The sequence below is a fragment of the Dicentrarchus labrax genome, unplaced genomic scaffold (assembly GCF_905237075.1).
Source record: "Dicentrarchus labrax unplaced genomic scaffold, dlabrax2021, whole genome shotgun sequence".
NCBI lineage: Eukaryota > Metazoa > Chordata > Actinopteri > Moronidae > Dicentrarchus > Dicentrarchus labrax.
In genome coordinates, this window is record NW_026136863.1 from 120,001 (window position 1) to 135,907 (window position 15,907).

General features: G+C 37.9%; 1 protein-coding gene and 2 long non-coding RNA genes across 39 annotated transcripts in view; 1 reads left to right on the forward strand and 2 right to left on the reverse strand.

Moving 5' to 3' along the window:
- The window catches only part of LOC127360294 (uncharacterized), a 5,404-nt gene extending 2,893 nt beyond the window's left edge, over positions 1 to 2,511 (reverse strand). Inside the window, exon 1 of one of the 35 annotated variants that reach the window (XR_007883529.1) lies at positions 2,500 to 2,511. This is a non-coding gene — a long non-coding RNA (uncharacterized LOC127360294). Of the gene's footprint in view, positions 1 to 45; positions 58 to 85; positions 98 to 125; positions 138 to 165; positions 178 to 205; positions 218 to 245; positions 258 to 285; positions 298 to 365; positions 378 to 485; positions 498 to 525; positions 538 to 565; positions 578 to 605; positions 618 to 645; positions 658 to 685; positions 698 to 725; positions 738 to 765; positions 778 to 805; positions 818 to 845; positions 858 to 925; positions 938 to 965; positions 978 to 1,045; positions 1,058 to 1,085; positions 1,098 to 1,125; positions 1,138 to 1,165; positions 1,178 to 1,205; positions 1,218 to 1,245; positions 1,258 to 1,285; positions 1,298 to 1,405; positions 1,418 to 1,445; positions 1,458 to 1,485; positions 1,498 to 2,215; positions 2,228 to 2,255; positions 2,268 to 2,335; positions 2,348 to 2,375; positions 2,388 to 2,499 lie in introns of those variants that run through there. The other 34 variants (XR_007883549.1, XR_007883528.1, XR_007883548.1 and 31 more) reach the window with 34 other exon arrangements.
- Positions 1 to 2,566, forward strand: part of LOC127360295 (uncharacterized) — a 2,833-nt gene extending 267 nt beyond the window's left edge. The window contains exons 2-6 of one of the 3 annotated variants that reach the window (XR_007883550.1): positions 448 to 647; positions 928 to 967; positions 1,168 to 1,367; positions 1,408 to 1,527; positions 2,218 to 2,263. This is a non-coding gene — a long non-coding RNA (uncharacterized LOC127360295). Of the gene's footprint in view, positions 1 to 447; positions 648 to 927; positions 968 to 1,087; positions 1,368 to 1,407; positions 1,528 to 2,217; positions 2,264 to 2,337; positions 2,474 to 2,501 lie in introns of those variants that run through there. The other 2 variants (XR_007883552.1, XR_007883551.1) reach the window with 2 other exon arrangements.
- A 34-nt stretch (positions 2,567 to 2,600) lies between these two features.
- LOC127360292 (rap guanine nucleotide exchange factor 1) lies at positions 2,601 to 15,135 on the reverse strand. The gene is made up of 20 exons (XM_051394668.1): positions 15,120 to 15,135; positions 13,577 to 13,773; positions 13,341 to 13,497; positions 12,581 to 12,834; positions 11,151 to 11,265; positions 9,619 to 9,685; positions 7,964 to 8,086; positions 7,722 to 7,880; positions 6,261 to 6,505; positions 6,007 to 6,056; positions 5,803 to 5,926; positions 5,650 to 5,728; positions 5,474 to 5,558; positions 4,974 to 5,066; positions 4,695 to 4,883; positions 4,524 to 4,608; positions 4,105 to 4,199; positions 3,088 to 3,166; positions 2,803 to 2,904; positions 2,601 to 2,719 (listed from the first exon to the last, which is right to left on the reverse strand). The coding sequence occupies exons 2-20, from the start codon at positions 13,681 to 13,683 to the stop codon at positions 2,618 to 2,620; spliced, it is 2,310 nt and encodes a 769-aa protein (XP_051250628.1). The 5' UTR covers positions 13,684 to 13,773; positions 15,120 to 15,135; the 3' UTR covers positions 2,601 to 2,617.
- Between the last annotated feature and the right edge of the window lie 772 nt (positions 15,136 to 15,907).

The following is a 15,907-nucleotide window of genomic DNA, read 5'->3' on the forward strand; positions in this document are numbered from 1 at the left end:
CTTACAGGTAGGGTATATAGTGGGGTATATAGGGTATTAACTCACAGGTAGGGTATATAGTGGGGTATATAGGGTATAAACTCACAGGTAGGGTATATAGTGGGGTATATAGGGTATTAACTTACAGGTAGGGTATATAGTGGGGTATAAAGGGTATTAACTTACAGGTAGGGTATATAGTGGGGTTTATAGGGTATAAACTCACAGGTAGGGTATATAGTGGGGTATATAGGGTATTAACTAACAGGTAGGGTATATAGTGGGGTATATAGGGTATTAACTTACAGGTAGGGTATATAGTGGGGTATATAGGGTATTAACTAACAGGTAAGGTATATAGCGGGGTATATAGGGTATAAACTTACAGGTAGGGTATATAGTGGGGTATATAGGGTATAAACTCACAGGTAAGGTATAAAGCGGGGTATATAGGGTATTTACTTAGAGGTAGGGTATATAGTGGGGTATATAGGGTATTAACTTACAGGTAGGGTATATAGTGGGGTATATAGGGTATTAACTTACAGGTAGGGTATATAGTGGGGTATATAGGGTATTAACTTACAGGTAGGGTATATAGTGGGGTATATAGGGTATTAACTTACAGGTAGGGTATATAGTGGGGTATATAGGGTATTAACTTACAGGTAGGGTATATAGTGGGGTATATAGGGTATAAACTCACAGGTAGGGTATATAGTGGGGTATATAGGGTATAAACTCACAGGTAGGGTATATAGTGGGGTTTATAGGGTATAAACTCACAGGTAGGGTATATAGTGGGGTTTATAGGGTATAAACTCACAGGTAGGGTATATAGTGGGGTATATAGGGTATTAACTAACAGGTAGGGTATATAGTGGGGTATATAGGGTGTTAACTAACAGGTAGGGTTTATAGTGGGGTATATAGGGTATAAACTCACAGGTAGGGTATATAGTGGGGTATATAGGGTATTAATTAACAGGTAGGGTATATAGTGGGGTATATAGGGTGTTAACTAACAGGTAGGGTTTATAGTGGGGTATATAGGGTATAAACTCACAGGTAGGGTATATAGTGGGGTATATAGGGTATTAATTAACAGGTAGGGTATATAGTGGGGTATATAGGGTATTAACTTACAGGTAGGGTATATAGTGGGGTATATAGGGTATTAACTTACAGGTAGGGTATATAGTGGGGTATATAGGGTATTAACTTACAGGTAGGGTATATAGTGGGGTATATAGGGTATTAACTAACAGGTAGGGTATATAGCGGGGTATATAGGGTATAAACTTACAGGTAGGGTATATAGTGGGGTATATAGGGTATAAACTCACAGGTAAGGTATAAAGCGGGGTATATAGGGTATTTACTTAGAGGTAGGGTATATAGTGGGGTATATAGGGTATAAACTTACAGGTAGGGTATATAGTGGGGTATATAGGGTATTAACTTACAGGTAGGGTATATAGTGGGGTATATAGGGTATTAACTTACAGGTAGGGTATATAGTGGGGTATATAGGGTATTAACTTACAGGTAGGGTATATAGTGTGGTTCGGGAGGCAGACACCCTCACCACATTCAAGAGTAGGCTTAAGACATTCCTCTTTGATAAAGCTTATAGTTAGGGCTGGATCAGGTGAGTCCTGAACCATCCCTTAGTTATGCTGCTATAGGCCTAGACTATCGGGGGATTTCCCATGGTGCACTGAGCTACTCTCTTCCTCTCTCTTTCTGCACTCATTCATGTCCCTTTAATGCATGTTACTAACTCCACTTCTTCCCCGGAGTTCTTGTGCTTTCTCGTCTCGCAGGTTCTCATGGATCCTGGTGGAGCCTCCTGCCATGGTCCTGCTTGACTGCCATTGCCAATACTGTTGTTGCTGTGCACCTGTCTGTCTGTCTCTCTCTCTCTCTCTCTCTCTCTCTCTCTCTCTCTCTCTCTCTCTCTCTCTCACCCCAACTGGTCGAGACAGACGACCACCCACCTAGAGCCGGAGGATCTGTCCTAGGTTTCTGCCTTTTAACAGGCAGTTTTCCTTGCCCTTGTCGCCAAGTGCTTGCTCATGGTGGTACTGTTGGGTCTCTGTAATTAATGTTAAAGAGTTCGGTCTAGACCTGCTCTATTTGAAAAGTGTCCTGAGATAACTTCTGTTATGAATTGGCGCTATACAAATAAAATTGAATTGAATTGAATAGTGGGGTATATAGGGTATAAACTCACAGGTAGGGTATATAGTGGGGTATATAGGGTATAAACTCACAGGTAGGGTATAAAGCGGGGTATATAGGGTATTAACTTACAGGTAGGGCATATAGCGGGGTATATAGGGTATTAACTAACAGGTAGGGTATATAGTGGGGTATATAGGGTATTAACTTACAGGTAGGGTATATAGTGGGGTATATAGGGTATTAACTTAGAGGTAGGGTATCTATAGTGGGGTATATAGGGTATTAACTTAGAGGTAGGGTATCTATAGTGGGGTATATAGGGTATTAACTTACAGGTAGGGTATATAGTGGGGTATATAGGGTATTAACTTACAGGTAGGGTATATAGTGGGGTATATAGGGTATTAACTTAGAGGTAGGGTATCTATAGTGGGGTATATAGGGTATAAACTCACAGGTAGGGTATACACGGAGGTTCCACCTCAGCCAGAGCAGCTCTGTAGGCTCTGAAAGATGACGAGCTGTCAATCAAAGAGCTGTACTCCTCCAGAGCCTTAAAACATACAACACACTTTAAAACCTGTGACTCATTAACATATTAATCAAAGAGTACGAATTAATTATTACAACACAGACCTCAGCTGTGCTCCTCTGCCAGTCCAGACGCCGCAGGGGGGCGGAGTCCAGCGCTGACAGGATGGACAGGTACGAGTTAAAGTTGTTCAGTTTGCGCAGGTGCTGCAGGGACACACAGGAAGTTACTGACAGGTAGAGTTATACACACCTACAAATGTTAGCAAACTATGTTGCTAATATCCTCTAATAACAGTGACTGCAGGGAACCGTTACCTGTTACCTGTTGCACACCTGAGTTAAAGCTGCTTTCATTGTAAAGGCACTCACTTACTAACTGCTGTTTACCTTCATGACCTTCAGGAACTTCAGCAGCAGTTTCTCTCTGTCCTGAGGTTTGTCATGAAGAATGATGACAGAACGAACCCTGAAATCACACATTCACACATTTAAATATTCACAGATTCAAACATTCACACATTCACACATTCAAACATTCATACATTCACACATTCAAACATTCACACATTCATATATTTAAATATTCACAGATTCAAACATTCACACATTTAAACATTCACACATTCATACATTCAAACATTCACACATTCATACATTCATACATTTAAATATTCACACATTCAAACATTCAAACATTCACACATTCATACATTCATACATTCACACATTCATACATTTAAATATTCACACATTCAAACATTCATACATTTAAACATTTACACATTCATACATTTAAATATTCAGATTCAAACATTCACACATTCATACATTCATACATTCAAACATTCATACATTTAAATATTCACACATTCAAACATTCATACATTCATACATTTAAACATTCACACATTTAATTATTCACACATTCAAACATTCACACATTCACACATTTAAATATTCACACATTCAAATATTCAAACATTCAAACATTCATACATTTAAATATTCACACATTCACACATTCATACATTCACACAGGTGATTATTAAGGTGGTGAAATAAAAGTGAGTTTTCATATTTAGGACCTCAGTGCTGTCGAAGGGTCGAACGTTATTTCTGTAAGTACAACCAATAATCTGACGTTCACGCCCACCTCGCTCAGTTATTGGTCAACTGTGTGAAAGTGGGCAGGATCTATTTTTTCCTTCATTACACAGAGAACAGTTTCACTTTGACTGAGGTCAAGACTACGAGTATCTTCCAGGAGAGACTGGACATGTGTCTGTTATCAGAGACGACAAAGACACCAAGAGGAAGACTTTACACCTGAAACTCGATGGATCAGCTGATAATTATTGATAGTTAATTGACTGATCGGTAACAGAGTGCTGTGTCAGTGTTTACCAGAAGGAGACATTGTTGAAGTGTTGGGTGAACTGTGTCATGTTAGGACTCTTCTCCTCATTCTGCTCTTTAGACCACAGCAAGACCTCTGGAAGCTAGACAGGTGAGACAGACAGGCGAGACAGACAGGTGAGACGGACAGACCCTTGTTGCTCTGTCCTACAATAACAATAACTTTTTTCTCCTTTTACCCAAGACGCTAGCTAACTTGCTTAAATTAGCTAGCTAGTTAGCTAGCGCCTTGCTAACATTAGCTAACCCAAGATGTGTCTCTATATATGGAGCTTTTCAACATAGCCTAGCACATAGCATATTTAAGTACAGGAATGGAGGAAGTTGACTGAGGTTCTACTTGTTGGCTAGTGAAGGGTCCACTGAGAGAGAAAAACAAGTGAAAGATGAAAAGTTAAAATTTGTACCTCGATCTTGTAGAAGAGCTCAGAGTCCAGCAGAGTCAACTGTTCAGCTAAATCGTGACTCCTGAAGTCCAGAAGAGTTCCTGGTCTGAAAGAAGACAAAAGAGGAGACGTGTTGATGTCTGAATGAATGAAAGAACTGTCAATCAGCATCGGTCAGAGGTCAGAGGTTACCTGGCAGCAACGCCCCTGGCTGCGAGTGGGCGGAGTGACTGAGGAGAGCCAATCAGCTGCCACCTCTGCTCCATCTTGGACAGGATGTTGGAGCGCAGCTGGTGGGCGGGTCCCAACTCTCCACCAATCAGGAGGCTAAACACCAGGTCCATCAGCAGCAGCAGCAAATCAGAGTCCAGCTCTATTGCACTGCACACACACATTATTATTCACACCTGGCCAAAAGTATGTGGACATCTGAGCACTCCCTTCTGATTGGTTTAGATTTGTATGTCTCACCATAGCTCGTCGACCACTCTGACCAGCAGGTGGAAAGTCTTCTTGGCAGCTGTCAGGTCTGCAGGATCTCGTCCTTCACACAGTTTTCTGTACGTGATGATGGTTAAAGACTCACAACAAACTTAATCTGGACTGAAACTGTCTCCATCATGTCCACAGAACACCTGGACGACTGATCTTTCCAACACGTTACAAAAAACAGGTGAGAAAAAGAAAATCTGCAACATTAAGTATCATATCGTCTGCTTATAAACACACTTTCTGACATTTTTCTGGTCTGTGATCTTCTGTCAGTCTCTCTCCTCTCTATAAACCATGAGAACTGATCACTGGTGTCACATTTCTTCCATTAATGAGATTCTGTGTGTGTTCCTGTTGGATTCAGATCTACAGTAATCTGTAATCTGTGTCAGTGGTTTCACTCTTAATCTGTATTATGTACACAGTGTGGAAATAATTTCCTGAAACAGTTTGATACCAGTTTCTGTCTCATAGGATATCTGTGCTGCAGTTTGGTGATGACATCATTCGGGCGGATGAAGCTCCGGTAGGTCGAGAGGAAGGCCTCGCGGTACATTCCCTGTTCTGCACACGCACACATTTTATTGTTTATTGTTACATCCATGTAGAGACCAACCATCAGCAGGCTAACAGGTCCCAGTAAATGAGGACTTACCGTTTACGCTGTCATTCTCTGTTGCGTAGACCAACAGGATCTCAGGAGACGCTGCTTTCACGTCCGGACCGTCCTCCTCCTGAGACAGGCAGAGGTCAGTGAGGAGACTGAATGAACAGTATTTAGCAGAGAGGTCAGAGGTCAGAACTGTACCTCAGGTTTCATTGTGATTCTGCGATGAATCTCCTCCTGTTTGGTCAGTAACACCTCCTCCTGCTCCTCCAGCTGCTCCCTGCTCCTCTGGACATGCTCTGCCTCCTCCTGGAGATTCTTGGAACTGCAGACAAGAGCACCGTCACTGAGTCTGTGTTTGTGTATACAGGTGTGTGTTGATGTGTGTGTCTATGTGTGTGTCACCTGTCTGTGGTCTGCTTCTCTTCATACTGACTGTCGGGTTCGACTGAATCCTGATGAGGACAAAAACAAAGATCAACAACTATAACGTCTCAGACCCACAAGTTAGTATCTGGAATAAATAAATGAGTCAATAAGTAATTAATAAGTTAGTCTCTTGTTCCAGTTTCCAGCTGACCTTTATGGAAATATCTGTGGAGTGTGAAAAATCAATTAATCAATCAATTACTAAATCTGTAGCAACCTCTGGTCTTTACCTGTAGTCTTTTCTTCGGTGGTAGAAGTGGAACAGGAGACAGCTCAGGTGAGGGGGCGGAGTCTGATGTGTGTGAGTCCAGGTTTGATTCCAGGTGTGTTTCCAGGAGTGTGTGTGTGAGCTGGTAGGTGGTCTCGACCTCTCGCTGCCTGTTGCTGTACCGCTGACTGGAGGTCAAAGGTCGCGTGTAGAACGAGGCTGCTGACGGAGTGCTGTACGACGAACAGTACTGGAGGTACTGATGGACTGAAGAGAGAGAGAGAGAGTCACCTCACCTGTTCAACGTTGGTGAACTTTGAACTTTGAGAAATGTGTTATTCCTTATTTCTATTAGAATAAACTGTACACAGAGAAACTGCTATCCTAGTGTAGTATAAAAGTTAGTGTAGGTTAGTGCATATTATAAGTTAGTAATCAAGTAATCACACAAAAGTTTGGATATTATGTTGTGAGCACTATGGTTTGTTCACACAGATAACTGGAAATCAAGTAGAGAGCACTATGTTTTAAGTAATGATGATTTTAAGTGTTAAGTAGAATAGATTTTATATAAGCTCACAATGATGTTAAATGAAGGCATTATGTTTTAATCAAAGATGAATGCATGATAAGCACAAATACTGTTGATGAAGTAGTAAGCACCATAGTTTTTAGTAAAGGTTTGATTTAATGTGTGGAACATACAGAATGTAGTTGTTGCAAAAAACAAGCACTAATTATACCAAATGTATATATGTGAGTGTAACACAAGTTTCTTATCATATTAGAAAGTTTATAAAGTTTTTAAAAAATACAGTAAAAGACATCTGTGACATAATGGTGTAAGAAAAAGGTAATAAATGTTTTTTAAAAAATAGAAGTACAGTAAACTAGATTCTAATGGTGTAATCCTGATGAAAGGAGAGTAAAAAGAAAATGTCATGGTCTACTAGTGTAGGCCATGAAGCCTGCAGGTTCTATGATAAGAACATAGGCCCGACAGGTGCAGGATAATGAGGCAAATAAGACACCAGCGTTCTATGATAAGAACATAGGCCAAATATGTGCAGGATAATTAGGCTGATAAGACACTAGTAAAACAGAAAAACCACAGGTTGGTGGAACCTGAATTTTAGAGTCTTTCCAGAGTGGAATTTACACCATTATGTCATAGGTTGAAAAGGTAGAAGATGGGCAGGACTTGTGACAGAAGGCAAGAGTATATAAGGAGAAGCTTTGTGAGGTAGAATTCAGTCTTTTCATGGATGACTCGGGCTTTGTTTGTCTGTCAAGATAATAAAGCTCTAATCTACTGCCAACTTTGATGAATCCTGATTGTTATTTCTCCACCTGAAAGAGAATAACTTTTAAACCTAATTTGGACTTAGAATTCGTGATGTTGGTCATAATCTTTTGATCAAAAAGAAAACTTGTTTAGACCGAGACCCAACACTATCTTAGCACAAAGCCTGTTTTTACTCACTGTGCCTTTTCTTCTCCGGGAGGGGGGGAGTCTTGCTGGGGGACAGAGGGGAGGGCAGTGGCTCATCAGGACCAATGACATCATCGTGCTGGGCGGGGCTAACCTCTGGAGGGGTGGGGTCAAATCCAAAAGACAAGGAGGCCTCAGAGTTTGTTCCCCCTGTGGTTCAGAACAGCAGACAGTCAGACAGACAGACAGACTGAGAGACAGACAGTCAGACAGACAGTCAGACAGACAGTCACCTGCAGCACTGCGGCGTCTTTTCTCTGGCAAGGCAGGAGGCAGTGTTGAGGGGTGAGGAAGAGGAGGGAGGGACTCAGAGGAGGAGAGGTCGGTGTGGAGGAAGTCGTAGTCTGGATCCTCCTCTGAGAGACAAACAGTTCAATAAAAGGCTGATATATTATTAATTATAATAATGTATAATAACATTTACTATATTAATATAGATTATTAATTATAATAATGTGTATTAACATTTACTATATTAATATAGAATATTATGTATTATAATAATGTATAATAATATTAACTATTAATATAGAATATTATTAATTATAATAATGTATAATAATATTTACTATATTAATATAGACTATTATTTATTATAATAATATATAATAATATTTACTATATTAATATAGAATATTATTTATTATAATAATGTATAATAATATTAACTATATTAATATAGAATATTATTAATTATAATAATGTATAATAACATTTACTATATTAATATAGAATATAATTAATTATAATAATGTATAATAATATTTACTTTATTAATATAGAATATTATAAATTGTAACAATGTATAATAATATTAACTATTAATATAAAATATTATTAATTATAATAATGTATAATAATATTAACTATATTAATATAGAATATTATTTATTTTAATAATGTTAATATTTACTATATTAATATAGAATATTATTAATTATAATAATGTATAATAATATTCTATATTAATATAGAATATTATTAATTATAATAATGTATAATAATATTTACTATATTGATATAGAATATTATTAATTATAATAATGTATAATAATATTTACTATATTGATATAGAATATTATTAATTATAATAATGTATAATAACATTTACTATATTAATATAGAATATTATTTATTTTAATAATGTATAATAATATTTACTATATTAATATAGAATATTATTAATTATAATAATGTATAATAATATTCTATATTAATATAGAATATTATTAATTATAATAATGTATAATAATATTTACTATATTGATATAGAATATTATTAATTATAATAATGTATAATAATATTTACTATATTGATATAGAATATTATTAATTATAATAATGTATAATAACATTTACTATATTAATATAGAATATTATTTATTATAATAATGTATAATAATATTTACTATATTAATATAGAATATTATTTATTATAATAATGTATAATAATATTTACTATATTAATATAGAATATTATAAATTGTAACAATGTACAATAATAATTATAATATTTACCATATAAAATGCATTATTAATATTATGAAGGAATCAATCGCTACATCGAGGTCTGTCCCCAGAGACTAGACCTGGTCCTCGTTGATCAGAGTGATTATTGGTTATTATCAATAATAATAATAATAATAATAATAATAATAATAATGATGGATTCAGTGTGAGTTTGTGCAGTAGGAGGCAGCAGTGAGTCTGACTTCAACACCTCACTGCAGACAGGAAGAGACAGCAAACACTACTTCCTGTTTCTGTCAACTGACAGGAAGTGATGTCACCCACACCCTGCTGCTGACTGGAAATGTGTGTGTGTGGGTTACCACATTTGTGTGTGTGTGTGTGTGTGTGTGTGTGTGTGTGTGTGTGTGTGTGTTACCACAGTGTGTGTTGTCAGCAGCAGAGTCTGCAGAAGAATAAGAGCAACGTTTCAAGCAGTCATCCTCCTGTAAAAACACACACACACACACACACACACACACACACAGTGAATGTAATTAAGTACATTTACTGAATAATGTGATAAAGTAAAGTACATTTGAGGTATTAAATTCTAAAACAACTCTTAGTGTCCCAATCAGCTGATTAATGATGCTAATTGAGTTTTTGAGAACATTTCTAACATTAAACTTTATACTTTATTAAACAGTTCTGCTTCAAATAAACACTATTTACATAAAAACACATGATCTATATAATATAATACAGTATAATATATATATAATACTGTATTATATAGTATAATACAGTATATTATATTATACTATATAATAATATATAAAACTGTATTATACTTTATATTATATATATATTATACTGTATTATATTATATATATTATATAGTATAATACAGTATAATAATATATAATACAGTATAATATATAATATAATACAGTATAATACTATATAATATATAGTATAATACGTATAATAATATATAATACAATATAATACAGTATAATAATATATAATACAGTATAATATATAATATAATACAGTATAATACTATATAATATATAGTATAATACAGTATAATATATAGTATAATACAGTATAATAATATATAATACAGTATAATAATATATAATACAGTATAATATGTATATATAATATAGTATTATACTATATAATAATATATAATAGTTTAATAGTATATAACATATAGTATAATACAGTATAATAATATATAATACAGTATAATATATATAATACAGTATATTATACTATATAATAATATATAATACTGTATTATATATATATATATTATACTATATAATACAGTATTATACTTTATATTATATATATTATACTGTATTATATTATATATATTATATAGTATAATACAGTATAATAATATATAATACAGTATAATATATATAATACAGTATAATATATTATATAATACAGTATAATACTATATAATATATAGTATAATACAGTATAATAATATATAATACAGTATAATATATTATATAATACAGTATAATATGTATATATAATACAGTATTATACTATATAATAATATATAATACAGTATAATATATATATAATACAGTATAATATGTATATATAATACAGTATTATACTATATAATAATATATAATAGTTTAATAGTATATAACATATAGTATAATACAGTATAATAATATATAATACAGTATAATATATATAATACAGTATTATACTATATAATAATATATATAAGATAGTATAATAATATATAATAATATATAATACAGTCTAATATATATAATATAATATAGTATAATAGTGTAGTATAAAGTAGTATAAAGTACTACACTATTATATTATATTATATTATATTATATATTATTATTAAGTGAATTTATTCTGTGTCTCAGTGTGAATCTGTTTTAAAAGCTGTTACCATGACAACCAATGTGTAGTTACCTGTTCCACCTGTGTGTCTACTTCAGGCTCTCGTCTCATTGGTGCTACTATGGCAACCCTGCAGGGGGAGGGGCCTGACGAAGACTGACGTTTCTTAGGAGGCAGAGCTGGAGGGCTGACAGACAGACAGACAGACAGACAGACAGACAGACAGACAGATTAATGATCAGTGATCATCACAATAATACTAACAATAACAACATTAATAATAACAACAATCACAATAATACCATCTACACATATTAACAGTTCAAACTATAATAAACAATCAGACTTAAATAAATCTTGTTTATATGAATATAATTCTCTGAATCTTCCTCAGTATTTAACCTCCTCTTCTACATCAGCAGGCTGATCAATAATCAATATAAAATCAGGTCTCTCTGACACTTTATGTTTCAATGTTCAACTAAGTTATAAAACCTGACTGGATATTTTATCTAATTAGTTTTTAATGAATGTCCTCTCTGTGGGACAACGTACACTAAATAAGCTTTATAGTAAACTTTGTCAGCTGGAGCGTCAAAACAATACAGTAAAACAGAAAAGAACTCATTTTAAAGACTATTTTGTAATTGTATTAATATTAGAATAAAAAATACAGAAGAAATCTGTAAAATAAATAATAATAATAATAAAAACCTGTAAACTTACAGATTGATTAAGGTTGTAATGCGGGACGAGAGTCAAAGGCTCTGTCAATATGTATATATGTATGTATATAATATATGTGTTCACATCTTAAATTATAATATACACATGTAGGAAATATAGGACACAGCCTGCTCTGCTAACGAGGCTGTGTGATGTCACATGAGCTGCTGGGTTTTATTTTCATTAAACTGTTGATTTCCATAAAAAAGGAACAAAGAGAGGCTGAAACTGTCGCTCTCACTTCCTCTTCCTGCTGTCGTTCACTAAGAGAGAGAGACAGGAAGGCCAGAGGCGGGGGGGGGGGGGGGGGTTGGTGATCTACTTCCTGTTTCTATCTATTTTTGCTCTCCTTATATTCAGACTGAAACTGCCCTCTCTCTCTCTCTCTCTCTCTGTCTCTGTCTCTCTCTCTCTGTGTCTCTCTCTGTCTCTGTGTCTGTCTCTCTGTCTCTGTGTCTGTCTCTCTGTCTCTCTCTGTCTCTGTGTCTGTCTCTCTGTCTCTCTCTCTCTCTCTCTCTGTCTCTCTCTCTGTCTCTCTCTGTCTCTGTGTCTGTCTCTCTCTCTGTGTCTCTGTCTCTCTCTCTCTGTCTCTCTCTCTCTCTCTCTCTGTCTCTGTCTCTCTCTCTCTCTGTGTCTGTCTCTCTCTCTGTCTCTCTCTCTCTCTGTCTCTGTCTCTCTCTCTCTGTCTCTCTCTCTCTGTCTCTCTCTCTCTCTGTCTCTGTCTCTGATGTTAGCATTTAGCTCAAAGCATGAAGAGCTGTGTGGTTCAGACTCACCTGAGTCCCTGTTGGGGGGGCACCTGGATGTGGGGCTCTGGGAAGGGGATCGGGGGTTTAGGAGGAGCTAGAACTCCCTGGTCCTCCTCTTTCCTCTCCGTCCTCACCTCCTCCTCCTCCTCCTCCTCCTCTGCAGGAGCTCCAGGACTCCAACAGACAGACGTCCTGTCTGCTGTTTGCACGGCAGGCTGTGATTGGACAGGAGACACAGGGGCGGGGCCATCTTGTCTCTCTGCAGCCAATCGAACCAGTTCCTGACAGACAGACAGACAGACAGACAGACAGACAGACAGACGATGATTACAACAACATATAGACACTGAAGGCAGGACAGGATGGACAAAACAATAATAGTAGTGAGAGGAAGAGAAGAAGGACAATAAGAACAGACCACAAGGAGAGGACGCAGGCGACGCTCACTGTGGCCTCGGACACGAAGAACCCGACAGAAAGATCAGACAGGACGAGATCGGACAATAAGAAGACCAATGTGGACACAAAGACACAACCTAGACAGTAACACAGAAATATTTAAGACAATTCTCATTTTACAGAGTTTAGGTTGTAATAAATAAGTTAAGTATTTAAAATGTATTTGAATTTGCCCCCAAACTTATCAAACTTTAGAAATAAGTTTCTAATGAGGATGGACAAGAGGTAAAAACAAGACAGGACAATGTAGGATGAAGTAGTAATGGACAGAAGGACAGACAGGAAACAGACAGCCTGCAGATCAGTCCAGTCTATTATTTGCCCTCACCTTGACCCCGTCCAGAACAGCCCTGATCATCGTGGTAACGCTTGCTGTGGACTCTTTGTTGTCGGGGGCGACGCCTTGCAGCATCACCTGATCGGCCCAGCGAATCAGCTGAGCCACAGACTGGTAGAGACGAGTGAGACAGGAAGAGACTGTCTTACTGCGGAGAGGACAGACAGGCACGGGGTCAGGAGACAGGAGGTCTGAACTGATGTTCAGGGTCAACGGGTCTCACCTACCTTTTGTGCAGGTGTGGTTCCAGCTGGACCAGGGTCTGGGCCGCCTCCAGGACTCCCCCAGACGCCCCTCCCAGTAGACCGCCCACCACAGACTGGTTCAGGACCATTTTGTCGACTCCCAGTCTGTCCACCAGAGCCTTAAAGTACTGCAGGGAGCTGATGACGGCCCGCTGCTGGTCCACTAACACACCCACAGACTGACAGAGAGACACAGCTTTAATGGACTACATCTCCCATCAGCCCTCTCACCTCATGATGCCACAGTGGTGTCATCAGGCTTTCTAACAGCTAATAAGTAGCTAATAATAAGTAGCTTTGTTTCTAAACAACAGTCTGTTTTTTAAGGAGGAGAGGAGCTCGTCCCAGGTGAGGGGCTGTAATAAAATACACCAGATGCATTGTGGGAAATGTAGGATTCAGAGTTATCGGATTAAAAGTCAGAAATGGTCCAATATTTAATATTCCTGAGGTTCCTCTCCATCCTCGCTCCATCCTATACTCTTGTGGCGAGACCCTGCCGTTGACCTTTGACCTTTCAGGAGAGTGGAGACGCTGTTAGCAGCAAAGCTTCAGTGGACAGATTCAAACCTTTAGATCGTCCAGTAACCAACACTTCCTGTTACCTTACACTACTATGCAGACGACACTCACCTGTTCACTCTCATGTCTGTACAGTAAATATAGAGCTACAGCCAGTTAGCATAGCTTAGCATAAAAACTGGAAACAAAGGGAAACAGCTAGCCTGACTCTGTCCAAAGGGAACAACATCCACCTCCCAGCAGCTCACTGATCAATATGTCGATCAATGTCCACAGACTATTGGCCATATTGTGATTATAGATAGTGGTGGACAGGAAGTGTGTGTGTGTGTGTGTGTGTGTGTGTGTGTGGGTGGGTGTGTGTGTGTGTACCTTGTGTTGCAGTGTGTGTGTGTGTGTGTGTGTGTACCTTGTGTTGCAGTGTGTGTGTGTGTGTGTGTGTGTACCTTGTGTTGCAGTGTGTGTGTGTGTGTGTGTGTGTGTGTGTACCTTGTGTTGCAGTGTGTGTGTGTGTGTGTGTGTACCTTGTGTTGCAGTGTGTGTGTGTGTGTGTGTGTGTACCTTGTGTTGCAGTGTGTGTGTGTACCTTGTGTTGCAGTGTGTGTGTGTGTGTGTGTGTGTACCTTGTGTTGGTGTGTGTGTGTGTGTGTGTGTGTGTGTGTGTGTGTGTACCTTGTGTTTGTGTGTGTGTGTGTGTGTGTGTGTACCTTGTGTTGCAGTGTGTGTGTGTGTGTGTGTACCTTGTGTTGCAGTGTGTGTGTGTGTGTGTGTGTGTACCTTGTGTTGCAGTGTGTGTGTGTGTACCTTGTGTTGCGTGTGTGTGGGGGTGTGTGTACCTTGTGTTGCAGTGTGTGTGTGTGTGTGTACCTTGTGTTGCAGTGTGTGTGTGTGTGTGTACCTTGTGTTGCAGTGTGTGTGTGTGTGTGTGTGTGTGTACCTTGTGTTGCAGTGTTTGTGTGTGTGTGTGTACCTTGTGTTGCAGTGTGTGTGGGGGTGTGTGTACCTTGTGTTGCAGTGTGTGTGGGGTGTGTACCTTGTGTTGCAGTGTTTGTGTGTGTGTGTGTGTACCTTGTGTTGCAGTGTGTGTGTGTGTGTGTGTGTGTGTACCTTGTGTTGCAGTGTTTGTGTGTGTGTGTGTGTACCTTGTGTTGCAGTGTGTGTGTGTGTGTGTGTGTGTGTGTACCTTGTGTTGCAGTGTTTGTGTGTGTGTGTGTACCTTGTGTTGCAGTGTGTGTTCCTGCAGGTTTAGGTCAGGTGGTTTGAGCCTCTGTGACGGGGTGTGTTTGATTCGTTCAGAGCGTTTGACCCGCGGCTGGAGCTTATCCTTCAGCTTCATTGTCAGAGACACAAACTGGGAGGCTGGAGAGGAAGTTCATCATCATCATCATCATCATCATCATCATCATCAAAAACTACAAAATAAAAGCATCCGTTGCAATAATAATACATTCTGAAGTAAAGGAAGGAAGTGAATGTTGTTAGCCTGTGGTGGCTAACAGCTAGCATGTGACAGATGGAGGAGGAGAGGAGCTTACCTGTCTTGCTGTCAGCCCGGGAGGACATGTCTGCAGGTGGTCAGACAGACAGACAGCTGGTAGAGTACAGGTCAGATCAGAGCGACAGTTGAACACTCATATTATCTATCTGTCTCTCTCTCTTCTTCCTGTCTCTCTCTGTTTATATATTTCTACCGTCTCACTCTTCGTCCTGCAGTTCTCTGTCTCTCTCTCCCTCTGTCTGTGTTTCGGTCTCTCGTCCTTCCTCCTTCTCTTCTTCCTCTTTCTGTCTGTT